The 13956-nt window shown below is 40.1% G+C and overlaps 1 protein-coding gene across 3 annotated transcripts in view; it reads right to left on the minus strand.

Moving 5' to 3' along the window:
* Positions 1-13956, minus strand: part of GRID2 (glutamate ionotropic receptor delta type subunit 2) — a 680704-nt gene that overhangs the window by 77539 nt on the left and 589209 nt on the right. For all 3 annotated transcript variants that reach the window (XR_004148251.2, XM_021550296.3, XM_021550297.3), the window contains exon 13: positions 13086-13281. Coding sequence is in view for 2 of the 3 variants with exons in the window: in XM_021550296.3 (XP_021405971.2) it covers positions 13086-13281 (196 nt within the window). In the remaining variant the exon portion in view is untranslated. The remainder of the gene's footprint in view (positions 1-13085; positions 13282-13956) is intronic.

Genomic DNA, 13956 nt, shown 5'->3' on the forward strand with positions numbered 1-13956 from the left:
TTTCCTTTTGTGAGGAAATATTCCTGCTTTTGCTGTCTAAACCTGCCAGATGAGCACCTACACTGTTGTGTGTTGCCTCCTGACTGTTCTGTGAACCGCAACATTTGGACTCCAAGAGATTCATACAACAACTTGAGTGTAAATAATGACTTGGGAATAATGCTAACACTTGAGGCCAAATTTTTGATCCTGAAGATACTGCTGCTGGTAACCACCTAATATTTTTAATGCCAAATTCTGCTTTTGAGCATGCAGTAGCTGTGGGCCTCCCCTATGGGGGTTGAGCAGACTGGTGTCCCCTATTGTACCAATTCTTAGTGAAAACCCATGAATGACGTGACAGGGTTCCCTCACCAGCAGCTCTCAACTGCATACTTTATTGTCACATAAAACACAACCATGCTCAGAGCTCCTGCCAAGTGTGAAACAGAATGTAAAGGTTTTCAGACTTGGGTTTGTCACATTTTTCTGACCACATGCAGTGTAGAAAGCAGGGCCATGCCATTTCTCCATATTGCAGGACACACAAAGTATTGTTTTCAGTGTCTTCCAGAGGTAAAAAGTTCAGACCATTTTGGACCAAGTTATGTTGCAGTATCTTGGATCAATCACAAGACATGTCCTGGCCATCAATATCTTGCAAAACAGAGTTTTAAAGAACTGCATCCAGGACTGAATGGAAGATTGAAGAAAAATTTAGAGGTTCCTTGGGAATTTGTATTAGAGAGTGTCAGGGACAAGACTCACTGAAGGGAAGGTGCCATGTCCTAGACTTGTTTTCTCACAGGGTGAGAATCTTCCTAGAAAAGTATTTGTCTGTTTTTTGTTTTTTTTTTTTTTTTGACTGGGATGGCTAATTTTCTTCACAGTAGCTGGTATGGGCTGTGTTTTGGATTTGTGCTGCAAATAGTGCCAATAGCACAGGGATATTTTCATTACTGCTGAACAGAGCTTGCACAGTGTCAAGGCCTTTCCTGCTCCTCCCACCACCCCACCAGCGAGGGGGCTGGGGATGCACGAGGAATTGGGAGGGGGCACAGCTGGTACAGCTGACCCAAGGACATCCTGCACTGTGTGACATCATGCTGGGCATATAGAGCCAGGGGAAGAAGGAGGGAACATTCAGAGTGATGGTGTTTCCCTTCCCAAGCAACTATTGCACGTGAGCCCTGCTTTCCTGGGGATGGCTGAAGTCCTGCCTGCCTGTGGGAAGTGGTGAACGGACTCCATGTTTTGCTTTGATGGCTTTTGTGGCTTTCTCTTTACTTATTAAACTGTCTTTATCTCAAGCCATGAGTTTTCTCACTTTTACTCTGCTGATTTTCTCCCCCATCCTGAAATGAGGGGGAAGTGACAGAGTGGCTGCGTGGGACTGCGATGCTGGCTGGGGTTAAACCATGGTTGCATTACAAGGAAATCCTGCTCTGAGGTCAGAGAGATAAAACAACACAATCTTCCACCCTTTGATTGATGCTATGACCAGAACTCTTACAGACTTTTATAATACAGCTGCTTATCTACTAGGTTTTTCATTACAGATGCATTATGTTTTCCACCCATCTTGATACAGCCCCTGGGATTGATATCTCTCCCTCTCTTACATTCAGCGGGAATGGGCTCTGTTTTATTTGATTAAATAGCCCTTCTGCAAACAGCCATAAACACCAATCAGCTCCCATGCAGCATGAAAGCTTTAGAGCTGGGAATAGTAAACAATTCTCTCCTGCCATTGTAATTCAGGAAGGGAGTTGTGCAGTCTATCTAGAGCAGTTATTTCATGCAAAAGAATAGAAGAATGAAATGTGATTACAGCCTGGTTAAAATGTTTCTTAAAATACTCCACATAGCACTTTAATTCTCTCTTCCCATAGCTTAGCTCTTGAAAACAAACTCATTTATTGTAGTCACACTTTCAAACTGGACAACTCTGCCACCTAATTCAAACGCAAGGAGACATAAACTGCTTGATGGCAATTTAACTAAAGAGAACAAAAGGTGGAAAAAACTCAATAATAACTACTCCTCAGCCTAAGGAAACATTCTGCTTATTTAACAGAAGAAGTTTAGCTTTATATTTTTAGTTGACACGCTTCAGGAAAGCCCACTTGCCTACCTGGCAATAAGCATGGAAAAGCAAAGCACCCCAAGAGCCTCTGCTCACATCGTGACACCAGACCGTGGTGCAGCCTGACAACTTGTGCAGAGGAGACTTTCTGCTTACTGTAATTATTCTTTAAAGAAATAACCCCCTACATCCCAGGGTTTTGCTGGCATGAGTATGGTTTAATCCCACAGAAGTTCACAGGCTCTGGCATGCCTCTGAGGAATAACTTTTGTATAACAACTATCCAGTTTGACCACCTGATCCTTCAAACTGGTCCTCTTTCTCCTCTCTCCCTCCTTAAATACAACATATTTTTTTCTTTTCTTCTAACACCGTGAATAAATGAGTAAGTTGAATTGATTGAAATAAATCAATAAAATGATTTATTCTAACAGAATGCAGTCTTACTAGACTATTTCCCACTATATATATTGAAATGACTGTCAAAAAGCAGTGAGCAGCAAAAGTCTGCTTGGTCTCTTGTCTCCCAGACCAGACCTGTTTTCAGATTAGATATTAGAGATCTCTCTGGCTGTAAATCTTCTATGTGCAATCAATGCATGCAGGTATTTAAAAGCACAGACCTGGAGTTTGTAAAACAACCACCATTTTGGGGCTGAATAGGATGCCTCTTTTGTATTTGAAAAATTTCACATTTTTAGGTTTTATTTCTCTCCATTGTATCTTAGAGTCTCCTGTTTTGAGACTAGGATGACTTTAAGAGCAATCATCTCTTTTAATTATACCTTCTGATATCTTAGAGGCTCTCTATTAAACATTTTAGAGACTAGAATGGTTGATTTCCCCAAGTATTCTGCCAGTGCTTTTTAGTTTGCAATTTAATTTTCCTGCATCATTCTTATTACTTCACTAGCATGCCATTGCTTACCAATATGTTTATTAATGTTTATTAATGTTTATTAATTACTATTCTTTTTTATTAATGATTATTAATGGATGATATTGAAAAAAAATGTTGTTGGAGCAGATGCAGGATGTCCTCATCTATCCACTTTTTCTTTTCTATGACTTCCAGCTGTAGGAGTTTTAGAAGGAAAAAATTCTGAATCATTCCATGAGGAACTATGAAGTGTCTTACAGTGGAGGCTTTCTACAGATCTACTCACTGCAATTGCTTTAGCTGGTCTCTGGAACAGACTTTTTGTTTGTTTAGTAACATGTTGTTGAACAGAAATTACCTAAAGCTATCAAAACTGTTTTATGAATGACAGCTCCAAAAACATGAGACAAGATCCCTCTGCTACCTCTTATGCTTCTCTCATGATTTTAGACTTGCAGCTTGACAAAGTCATGGTTTAAGGCTGGAACATAGGGGCTGTACAAAATGCACTCACTGTCTCATTATTTCTATTCATGTCTCTTTTCTGTTGCATATATCCTTTAAACGACCTGACATTCAATCCCATAATTTGCATTTGTTGATGCATCACAGAGTATTTGGGTATTATGAAAATATGTTAATACACAGAAATGATAGCTGAAAACATTTAACAAGAAAGTGAATACACTACCAAGTTCTGTGCCTGGAGCAAGATTGTGCTCTCCTGCCTCCATCTATTGATCATGAGACAGAGTCTGCATTTCCCCTGTCTGTGTGTGATGCATCTCCAGAGCAGCCCACCATGCTAGGAGCCTGCAAATGGGCTTCAAAGTGACAGCTGGAGTTTGGGAATGCTTCATCTGATTGCAAATGGAAATTGTTGCACAGATCAACAGTGAAAAATTGTAAGCGATGGAGACAACAAAGGGGATGTGTAACACTGTGGAGAGGTGAAAGGTGGAAAGAAGAAAGGAATTAGAGAGCTGGGGAAAAGTTGGAGCTGCTGTTATCCAAACAGAAGGGACAGAGGGTCAAAAAGCAGACAAATTAAAAAGTAAGAGGGAGGAAACAAAGAGAAGTGAGAATTCAGAAGGAAAAGAACAAGCAGAGGTTGCTGGGGCTGTGTAGGAGTCTGTGTAGTCCCCAGACACTCTCAGGAGGGTGGTGTTATTAATCTTCATCAACCCAGAAATGTTACAGAACCTCTGCAGGGAAAGCACTGAGTTAATGGAGATAAAATGGAGAAATAAGAGCTCAGAGGACCAGAATAACAGATGCCTGATAACTTGTATGTCCCCTGTAGCCAAACAAGAATGCTCCAAATGCCAAACTACTCTTTGTCAGGCATCTTCTTTGTCAGGATAACAAGAATGCAAAATGATGTAGGATTTTTTGACAGAAATTTTCCACTGATACTTTTTACAAAGGGATCTGGAACTTGATTTAGGCACAAAAGAAAATGTGTGGTTGTTAAACTGCACAAATTCAAATCTTTTGTCACCCTCCCATAGGGAAATGTCTGCAAGAGGTGACCTGAAGAGGTAAAAGAATAACTTTAAGTTATTTTTTGCTCATCCCAAACTGTGCTTTCCTACAGATTGCACAGACACTACCCATATCTGATGTGACCAGACTAAGAAAACATGCCTGTGAGTTTGTAACTTCCATCACGAGTCCCTCTGGCTTAATAAAAAGCATGTACATGCTACTCAAAAATCCAAAAGATGGAATATCCCTCCACAAGCTGCTGACACAGGAGGAGGTTCACTGCCCTGAAGCACCTCAGCACAAATTGCTTATCCCTCATCATATAGTTTTTGGTCATTTAAAGCTGTTGGTCACAACCTTTTTTGCCGAGGCAATCCCACAGATTGAAGAGCCTGGGAAGGTAGCATATAAAATTCCAGCAACAGCATTAGAAGTAGGTTTATGGGTTGGAAAAAGCTACAAACATTTATTATATGGCAAAGGTTTCCTTGCATTGCTTTTTCATTATATATATCCAGCATGTTTTCACTGTAAGATGCCACACCAGAACTGATATCACTCCAGCAGCAGGATCCAAATAACCACTGAAACCTTACTAAGCTGACTCCTCTGTTTCTTTCTGCCCCCAAGAATTTGCATCTCCCAAACCCTTCCTGGCCCCTGCAGTGGATAAACTTTGGTTTTAATTGAGAGAGCAACATGCAGCAGAATTTCCATTTTGCTACAAATATATCTGTGCAGACATTTCCATTCTCATACTCTTTAATAAATCCTGTGTGTTACTCAGGAGAGGGTTTCTAACAGCACCCAGGAGAGCTGTTTCTCTTTTAAACCTCTCCTGTGCTAATGCATAATAAATGCACTGATCACCTACTAAATACTCACAAACCTTTTCTTTTACAGAATATGACAATAGCATTGCTCTGTTGCATGTAAATATGCACAAACTAAGCTACTGATTTGTAGGGGTGGCTTCAGCATCCTTTTCTGTTTATAACATCCTTTCTAACAGATGCCTCCCTAACAGAGTGTGACCAGCTCAGATAAATTAGGCAACAAATAATACTAGCAAAAAAAAAAATCCTGTGAGCATTATCCTGACATGCTCATGCTTAGCTTTTACAACCACTGACTGAAAATGCACCCTTTTTCTTATATTATTTCCTAATTGTCAGTTTTCTTACTCCCCAATACCTTCCAAAATTTTTGATCCTGTAAAAATCCCAGCTTCAGGACAGAACTCAGAATTTCTACAATTATTCACCTGCCAGTGCAAGTGAAAGCAGCATTCAGGCTGCTTAGTTATTCAGAAATTTAAAGTATGCTATATATAATAATTGGGATTATGGTATTCAGATGTGTTAGGGCCATAGAAACAGATGCCAGACATACCAGTCTGGCAGTAATTCCCAAAGTGTTCAGCACCAGAAAAAGGTACCCAAAGGTACAAAGTCCTCACACAGGAAGCCACAAGCAGTTACTCCACCTGTGGTGGTCAAGGTACATTCACCATTAGAGTGCAGCGTTCCCGCCTTCCCTATCAGACACACCTAAAGTTCTCCAGAAATAGCAAAAAACCAAACCAACCAACAACAAAACAAACAAACAAAAAAAAAAAAAAAAACAAAACCCAACTCCCATTTTTTATCTCAACAGCTGGAGACCGGGGGGCTATTTCACACGCAATTAGTTCTACTAACACACAAAAAGTTCTACTTTTTGCACGTGCCTGAGGGTTATTTTAGACCAAATGGCTGACAGTGCACCCTGGCCTGATAGTGGCAGCTGCCCCTACACTCCTACAGAGCTGTGCTAATGCCATCAGGATGCACTCCGGACATTTTGCTTGAGTCCATCTTAATTAGCCCACTTCTACATCAGAAAAACATCAAGTGAAATCTCCACTCGCAAAGGAACCAGTTTTTCTCTCTGTACTGTTTTGCCCTATAAAAAGATGACTAGTACTGAGCTTTGCATTTGGCCATCAGGATGAAGGATGGGGCCCACTCCCCCATCCCATGCTCTAAGGGCTGTCATCCATCCTTTCTCCAGCTGAAAAGTCTGGACTCAGCTCTCAGCAGAATGCAGTTCTACAGGACTGAAGCAAAATTAGCTCCTCAGAGTATATTTTGCTGTTTCTTATTTTTATTGGCATTTCTAGTCATGGAATATGATCTTAGTTTGGTAGGTACGGTACAAAATAAGCCACCGAGAAAAATATGTTGCCATCTTAGGGATTCCTGACCACTCTCCAGAGAAGAAAATTTCCTGTCTACAACAGCAAAGAAAAGAAACTTGGACACCTAAATTAGATACCTCAAGATACATGGGATGAGGGCATATTTATAGCCATTGACAGAGCAAGGTGAAGCAAGGTTTCAAGAGAGAATTATCTTTGAACAGAAGATGGGATATATCTCTGGAGATAACACTAAATAACTAAGTTTTCAGGCAAACAAGTATCTGAAAACAAGCAGAAAACTTTGAGGTTAGAAAACTGTCTCTGAGATTAATGTTGTTAATCAGTGAGAATATTCAAAAGAAAAATTTAGCTGGCACCATTGAATCTGGAGAAATTAAGAAATAACAAGGAGCAATTGCCCAATAAAATAATATTTTCACACTATTTTTTATATTGTATTAGACTGTTAAGAACTTTTAGTTCTCAGCCTCATCTTTTCAAGTTAAGCTGTAGCTTTCCTTTGAGAATGAAGGCTGAAAGGTCAGGCACAGAGAGGTTGCTTATTGAGAAATACTATGCATCTGATAATGGTGGTGTTCATTAATTAAGTTAATTCTGGGGTACAGCAGTTCTTTGGTTTCCCCCAGATCCAATCTATGCCAGTATTTAGATTATTATTGTGTGTGTTCCTCTCTCCCCTCTGATTTGGCAGCTATAAAATAAACCAAAGGGATGGAAAGAGCATAAAGAAGCAACAAAACAGAGCTGCTCTGATGGGTACTGATCATAGCACACCCGAGACCTGGCTCTCAAGGTTTTTGTTACTGTAATAACAAAGGGGACTGTTAAGGAGTTTGAAAGAAAGACATGACTGCTGTCTTGAGGGAAAACATACCTTACAGGAGGGTCCTTAGAGAAAGCACAAAGATATTTTGCTTGAAAAAGGAATTGCACTGGAAGCTCACACAAACGAGTTCCAATTCAGAAATGAGAAGGCTGCAGGGAGAGTCAGAATTCACCATGAAAGGCCTTGAAAGTCAAGGCAACTTCTTTTTTTATTTTGTTTTTTTAAACCCAAGAGCATTTTCAATGGAACTAAATGCAAAAAGAATTCTTTATAGAGGCCTCAGAAGACAACAATGGAAACTACTGAAGCGATAGGCTGCAGGTTGTATGGGTAAATCATAGACATGGTGTGGGAAGTAAATTGGCAAGACTTAATTAGACACATCAGAAATAGAAAGAAAATTTAAGATTATGAAGTTAGCTTCTGTAGACTTTAGGTTGAACCAAGTTAGTTGTCAGATATAAACATACAGAAGAGGAAAACACACAAATTTTATTTCAGATGAAAGAAGCTCATCTCAGTTCAAGAGAAATGAAGCTTCCAGTTGTCACCATGGAGCCAATTTGTTTGGACTTAAGGAGACAGGGATAAGCTACAGATAGAAAAGACTATGGTCTTGGATGTAGGATGGCCCACAGAAATTTCTGAACAGCTTTGGAAAGTTCCTCAAAACACTGAGAGGTGAGAGAGCAAGCAAAGACATTCTACCTTCATTCTACATGGAAGGTAGAATTCTACATGGCACAGCACCACAGCAGGACATCTGAGGTTGTTCAAGTGACTTGGGCATACGCAGACTGACCTTTGAACAGAAGTCAGAAGTCACTTGGGCAGCATTTCAGGGAGAGCAAAAAGGATAAGCACATTCAGTAGCATGTAAGATGAAACAGAAGACAAACTAAGATACACCTTCCAGAAAACTTTGGAGACAAAGGAATACAGCAGGAGTTGGCTTGCTTTGTGGCTGAATGAACACATGTCCATGTAGATCCATTTCTTGATATGTAGGCTAACTCAAATTTTGTCTTACCCATTTCTTTTGAATAAAGTCCAACTCTGCATAAAATAACTTTTACAGGTCTTCTACTCTAGATAAAATCTGTGAAAACTCTCTAGAAAGTCAAAGTTAGATCAGACTTTATATACTTAGAAGAGTTGGTGAGTGAGAGGAAGCCTTTTGTTAAACATACCCTGAGTTCTGAGAAAATGTGGTGGTAGGAAAAGTTTTGCTTTTCGTTTTGGAAGCTATGCACAGAATCTGCTTCATGCTCTGTTAACTGTCACAGACCAGTTATTGTACTTCCCAAATGCACTGAGCTCCTGAGCTAACCCAGATAGCTACTAGCCTTGTGATAATGCCTGAAAGTAATGCAACACTGTGTTTCTAGAGCTTTCTGGTCAGGATTCTAATTTTTATCACTCCTGTAAGTTTTTTAAAGCCCCAGATATGGCAGTAAAGATACACAGAATTATAGGGGGAAAAAAAATAGAGCCAGACCATCCATGATAATACAAAGTAAGGGCAGTCAGTGCCTTTGGTACTGCAAGACGCCTGTCAGCTCTAAATCATGGACTGTGTAGGGGACAGTAATCACAAAATAGACCAACTGCACCTTCAGCTGTGGGACTGAACACATCGAGGTCTTAAGGGTACTTGTCAATCTTATTACTCATAGAGCAGACACAGAACATCTCATCAGACCAAGAAGCATCAGCTCCAGAGGCAGAATCAGGGAAGCGGTGTCTGCGTTGATAATTACCCTTCTAACCAGCAGTTGCATCAAGAAAATCCAAATCTCAAGACCAAATTCCTTTTGATACTGTGAGCAAGTCAAAAAAGAAGTACTATGAGCCTACAAGGAGTTTCTCTTAATGCACCATCCAGAAGCATTATTTCACCTGACAATAATTCACAAGTTTCCTAGCAGCTAAATATTTCACAGATAGAGTTAAATAGACAGAAGAGGTTTCAAATGCATTCAGATTCTGCCTGGGAAAGGAATTTTCCACTCTGTTCTGCTGAGAAAAATGAAGATGCTGTAGGCTATGGTATCATGTTCAGAGGAACAAGGTGGGTAGGATAGGGCATTAGGCACTATTATACTCCAGGGAAGAAAGAGCAGACAGGGGCACAATAGAAGTGCTTCATTATATTTAAATGGGAATAGTTCCAAGGATAGGAAAGCCTGTGGTGCTTGTAAAGGATTAAGCAGGGTAATGCTTCTTTATTCTTAAAAAGCAGTGCTTTTTAAGAAGACATAAAGAGGTATGTAATGTGATATCTTTAAGCCTAAATGATTTTTCTTGGAGTCCTCAATGAATGTTTAAGCAGGCATGACGTGGGCCTCTGTAAATCCTTTCTGAATAAATAACTTCTGCAAAAATAGAGATTCCTAGGACAGAATGAGATACATATTTCATAACCTATGCAAAAAAAAAAAAAAAAAAAAAAAAGGAAAATCCATTTGAGACACATGAAACACTTAGGAATAATAAAGAAAAAGGGAAGATAAAAGTGAATATTCTCCAGAATAATCCAGGCTTATATAAAAATATAGCTACCTCCCCATCCATTTTGATCTGACAGTGCAGGAAGACAAACAACTGAGTGCTTCCCTATCTTATATTCAGACCTTCAAAAGCTTTTTGCTTGTCTTTTGAGAAAGGGAGAGACAATAAGTGGAAGAAAATATCTAAAGTGCCTCTGCTTTTCAGGCTGTCTCCTGTTTGAGGTATTTAAAACTGCTCTCTCTTCAGGGTAAATCTATCCAGCTGCTCTCTGGCTGGACCTGTGGTATTTAGAGCTGTTCACTATAGATGGAACAGGAGCACACATGGTAATGATATGTATGCACCTGATTTATGAGAGGAACAGGACCAATAAATATAAAAACCTGAAAACTTACAATGGCATGATCTTCCCATCTTGTTTCTCTTGTCTGCCCTGCCCTCCTGCCAGGAAAAGCAGGTCAAAGCAGCAGAATGCCTGATTTAAAGTGGGACTGTGCAATCACTGTCATTTAGCTGTATTGTATTTGCACTCACACAGGTGCCACTCCCCAAAAAGACACTGGTACAGCAAGCAGGCAGTCCTGCTGAGTGAGAGGGGTGAGGTGCTGAGTGAGTCAGTGGTTGGCCTCTCTCCTCTTCCCCCCTGTTTATATATACATTAGCATTAGACTGCTACTTTCCTCACAGTAAAATAGTGCCAGCTCCACTGGAGCTGTCAGGATAAAAGCAAGACAAAACTAAAGAACTTTTGGGATTTTACAAAAATATTTTGGGAAGCGTCTTCTATGAAGGCTCTTTGCAAACCTCATTTAACCTCTGAGGTGGTGCAGCAAGGCATGATGTTAAAGATTGGAGTGTCCACTTCATCCCTGCACCTCTCTCCCATGGTGGTTCCTCCTATCCCAATCCTTTCACAGTCATTACTTAGCTGAGTGAGAGTCCCTTTCCCTGTACCTGTTTGGAGCACTCATTAAGTCTCTGCTGTCTCACTCACCACTCCAGGAATGTTTGCTGAGGTGATGCTCTCACAGAGCCTGGACAAACTGCTGCTCATCACACTTTAGTGCTGATGAATGGGGGGAAGCAAAATGAGGCAAAGAGGGAGACCTGTTGGTGTATCTTGCCCAAAGTTATAATCAGGTTAATATCTCTGATGTGGCCAGTTAAATTCATTAAAGACCCTGAAGAGCATTATGAAGCATATAAATAGGCCAAGGGAACCCATTAATCCTTCCTGAAATGTTTTCATTTTTTGAAATGCGTTACAGAGACTATAATCTCTCCCTTTTATCATATATATTTTAAAATATTTTTCCTTGTCTAAGATTAGCTTTTAACATCACTTTCTTCATGCAGCTTTTTTCCCGTGCAGGCCAACTACAGCTTCCCAAAAGCTTCTGGTGAACAGCAGGTGGCAAATAATCTTCTTCTGTGTCATTTCTTCCTGTAAATTGAAGGAAGGGGAGAAATTGTGCACCTGCAGGTAGATGTGTATGTTCATTAGAATCAGACTTAAGACCTCTGCCTTTTAAAACTGGAGGCTGGCTGGCTTGCTCACTTGACACAATTTAGTTTTTCGACATCATCGTTTACCTATTCCTGGAAAGCAAAAGCATGAGAAATTAAGAACTTGGATGTTTCTGGCTTTGTAGGTTTTAGGACAGCAATTCCTATGTTTCTAAGAATGAAAATTCAATGACTGTAATCTGGAATTACCTGCCAGCAGGATATACCATTTGTTTGGTTTTTCAAGCTAAAAGCTCTTAGTGAGCACAGCTGTGTTTGATGTACTCTGTTTTTTTATCCTTCTGAAACTCATTTTAAAACTTGGAAACCAGGAGGAAAGGTTCTTGGGTTTGGGTTTATATATATGTATATATACACAAAAGGCAAATCCCAGCTTTATCATCCACTTACAAACTGAGCTAAAATATGCTCTCTGAAAAAAAAACCAATTAAAAAAATTTCCTCTAGCCAATAAATCTTCAGACCTCTTTTTCTTGCTCTTTCAGCTTATGACTTTATCTAAATAGGTTTCAAAAGTGCAGTTCCCCAGGACCTCTCCTGCCTCTTTTTTTTTTTTTTTTTTTTTTTTTTTTATGCTGTTTAGTCCTCCAGAAGAGAAAATATGATCTTGGTTATCCAGACGCTGGATTGGGGATTTTAAAAACGCCAAATAATCTTTGTTTATTTTTTAGCTCTTCTGCTATCAAGAGCTCACCAGTGATTTATTCATTCTTCTTAACATACTCTTTTATCTTGTTACTACCTAGAGTGAGAACATCAGAAATGTCAGGTTTTCCTGGCCAATAGATTTTGGTGGAGACAAAAACCAGAGTTCATCTGGATTTTCAGAAGTCTTTAAATTGAGATTGTAAGAATGTGAACAGACAATTCATGGATATTTTCTGTAAGAAATCGTCACATATTGAAGTTTAAAATAAAGTCAGCAAAATATGATATTTCTTTGATTTGATTTAGAAGTCTGAATGTAAAGATATAATGCTAGGAGAAAAGCTTGTATACAGTCACTCATCAACTCACATTAACTCTTAAACAGAATCCTTTCATGGACTGGTGTTTCTTTAAAAGCTGCAGCTGTCAGCCAGAATTTGGGAGGGAAATACTGCAATCACAAATGTGCCTACAAAAAGTTCTCAAAGTGTTTTTCCACTGCCAAACCTACTACAGGATGTGTTTGTGAGATTTTTTAAGTCAAATCATCCATCCATTCCTGCCTTCATCTCTCAAAACAAACGTGACTCAGAGCTCCAACAGAAAGCCAGGATTTTCAGTGTCAGGAGACTACAAGAAAAGTTAATCAATGTCTTGCATTCTGTGGTTCTGAGTCCAGTGTTCCTATTCCCATTTTGCACCCTTACAAATGCAGCCATCTCTTATAAAATCACCTGTAAATAATTTTTGGAGCAAACAATCTGGGTACTTACATATTGAAATGCTATTAAACGCCACAAACCAGAGAAGTCCCAATCCTCCGTGTCGGTGCAATGGGCTTTCAGGAATTGATTAAAGGCATGATTGCAACAGCAAAGCAAACGTGGTGTAACACAGAGCATCTCCAATGGGAAGCATAAAGGAAGGGTGGCAGTACCTTCTGAATGCCTGCAGTGGACTCCAGGACATTGTTCTCGGAGCCGTTGCTCCTGTTGATCATGCGCCACATCTGGGAATACATGCTGTCCCTCTCGAAGGGGTTCATCCCTTTCACCCGCACATGCTCGTACACTGCCGAGTCCAGCACAGTGCCGTAAGGAATGTCTGTCTGCCTCGAGAGATCCTGGAGAGACCTGAATTGTTGGGGAAGAAAAAGAGACATGGGAGGCTTTAATCCACGTTTTCAAGACAAGGAACTGCAGGCCAACAAAGGGCAGCACAGAGGAAGACACAACACAAGGTTCTTCTGTTGGGCTTGTTTTCCTATTTTTTATTATTTCACAGAATCACAGGATAATGAGATTGGAAGAGACCTCTAAGATCATCAAATTCAACCCATGCCCTAAACACCACAACTAGACTATAGCACCAAGTGTCAAGTCCAGTCTTTTTTTAAACACATCCAGAGATGGTGATTCCACCACCTCCCTAGGAAGACAATTCCAGTATTTTATTATTCTTTCAGTGAAAAAAATTTTCCTAATATCGAACCTAATCAGCGCCGAGTATAGGGGAAGAATAACCTCCCTACTCCTGCTGGTCACACAATTCCTAATGCAGGCCAGGAAGCCATTGGCCTTCTTGGCCACCAAGGCACATTGCTGGCTCATATCCAACCGGCTGTCGACCAACACCCCCAGGTCCCTTTCTGGACACAAAGAGCAATATGAAGAGGAAGGAAGTGGTGGAAAAAGTGAAAATGGATAAAAAAGAACAGAAGGGCAAGAGGATGCTGGGAAATACCAAGCTCCTTTGAGCAGGGGCAGGGAGAGCTGGAATCAGAAGTTGGATACCTGCCTACAGGGCAA

Source organism: Lonchura striata, chromosome 4 (genome assembly GCF_046129695.1).
Source record: "Lonchura striata isolate bLonStr1 chromosome 4, bLonStr1.mat, whole genome shotgun sequence".
Taxonomy (NCBI): domain Eukaryota; kingdom Metazoa; phylum Chordata; class Aves; order Passeriformes; family Estrildidae; genus Lonchura; species Lonchura striata.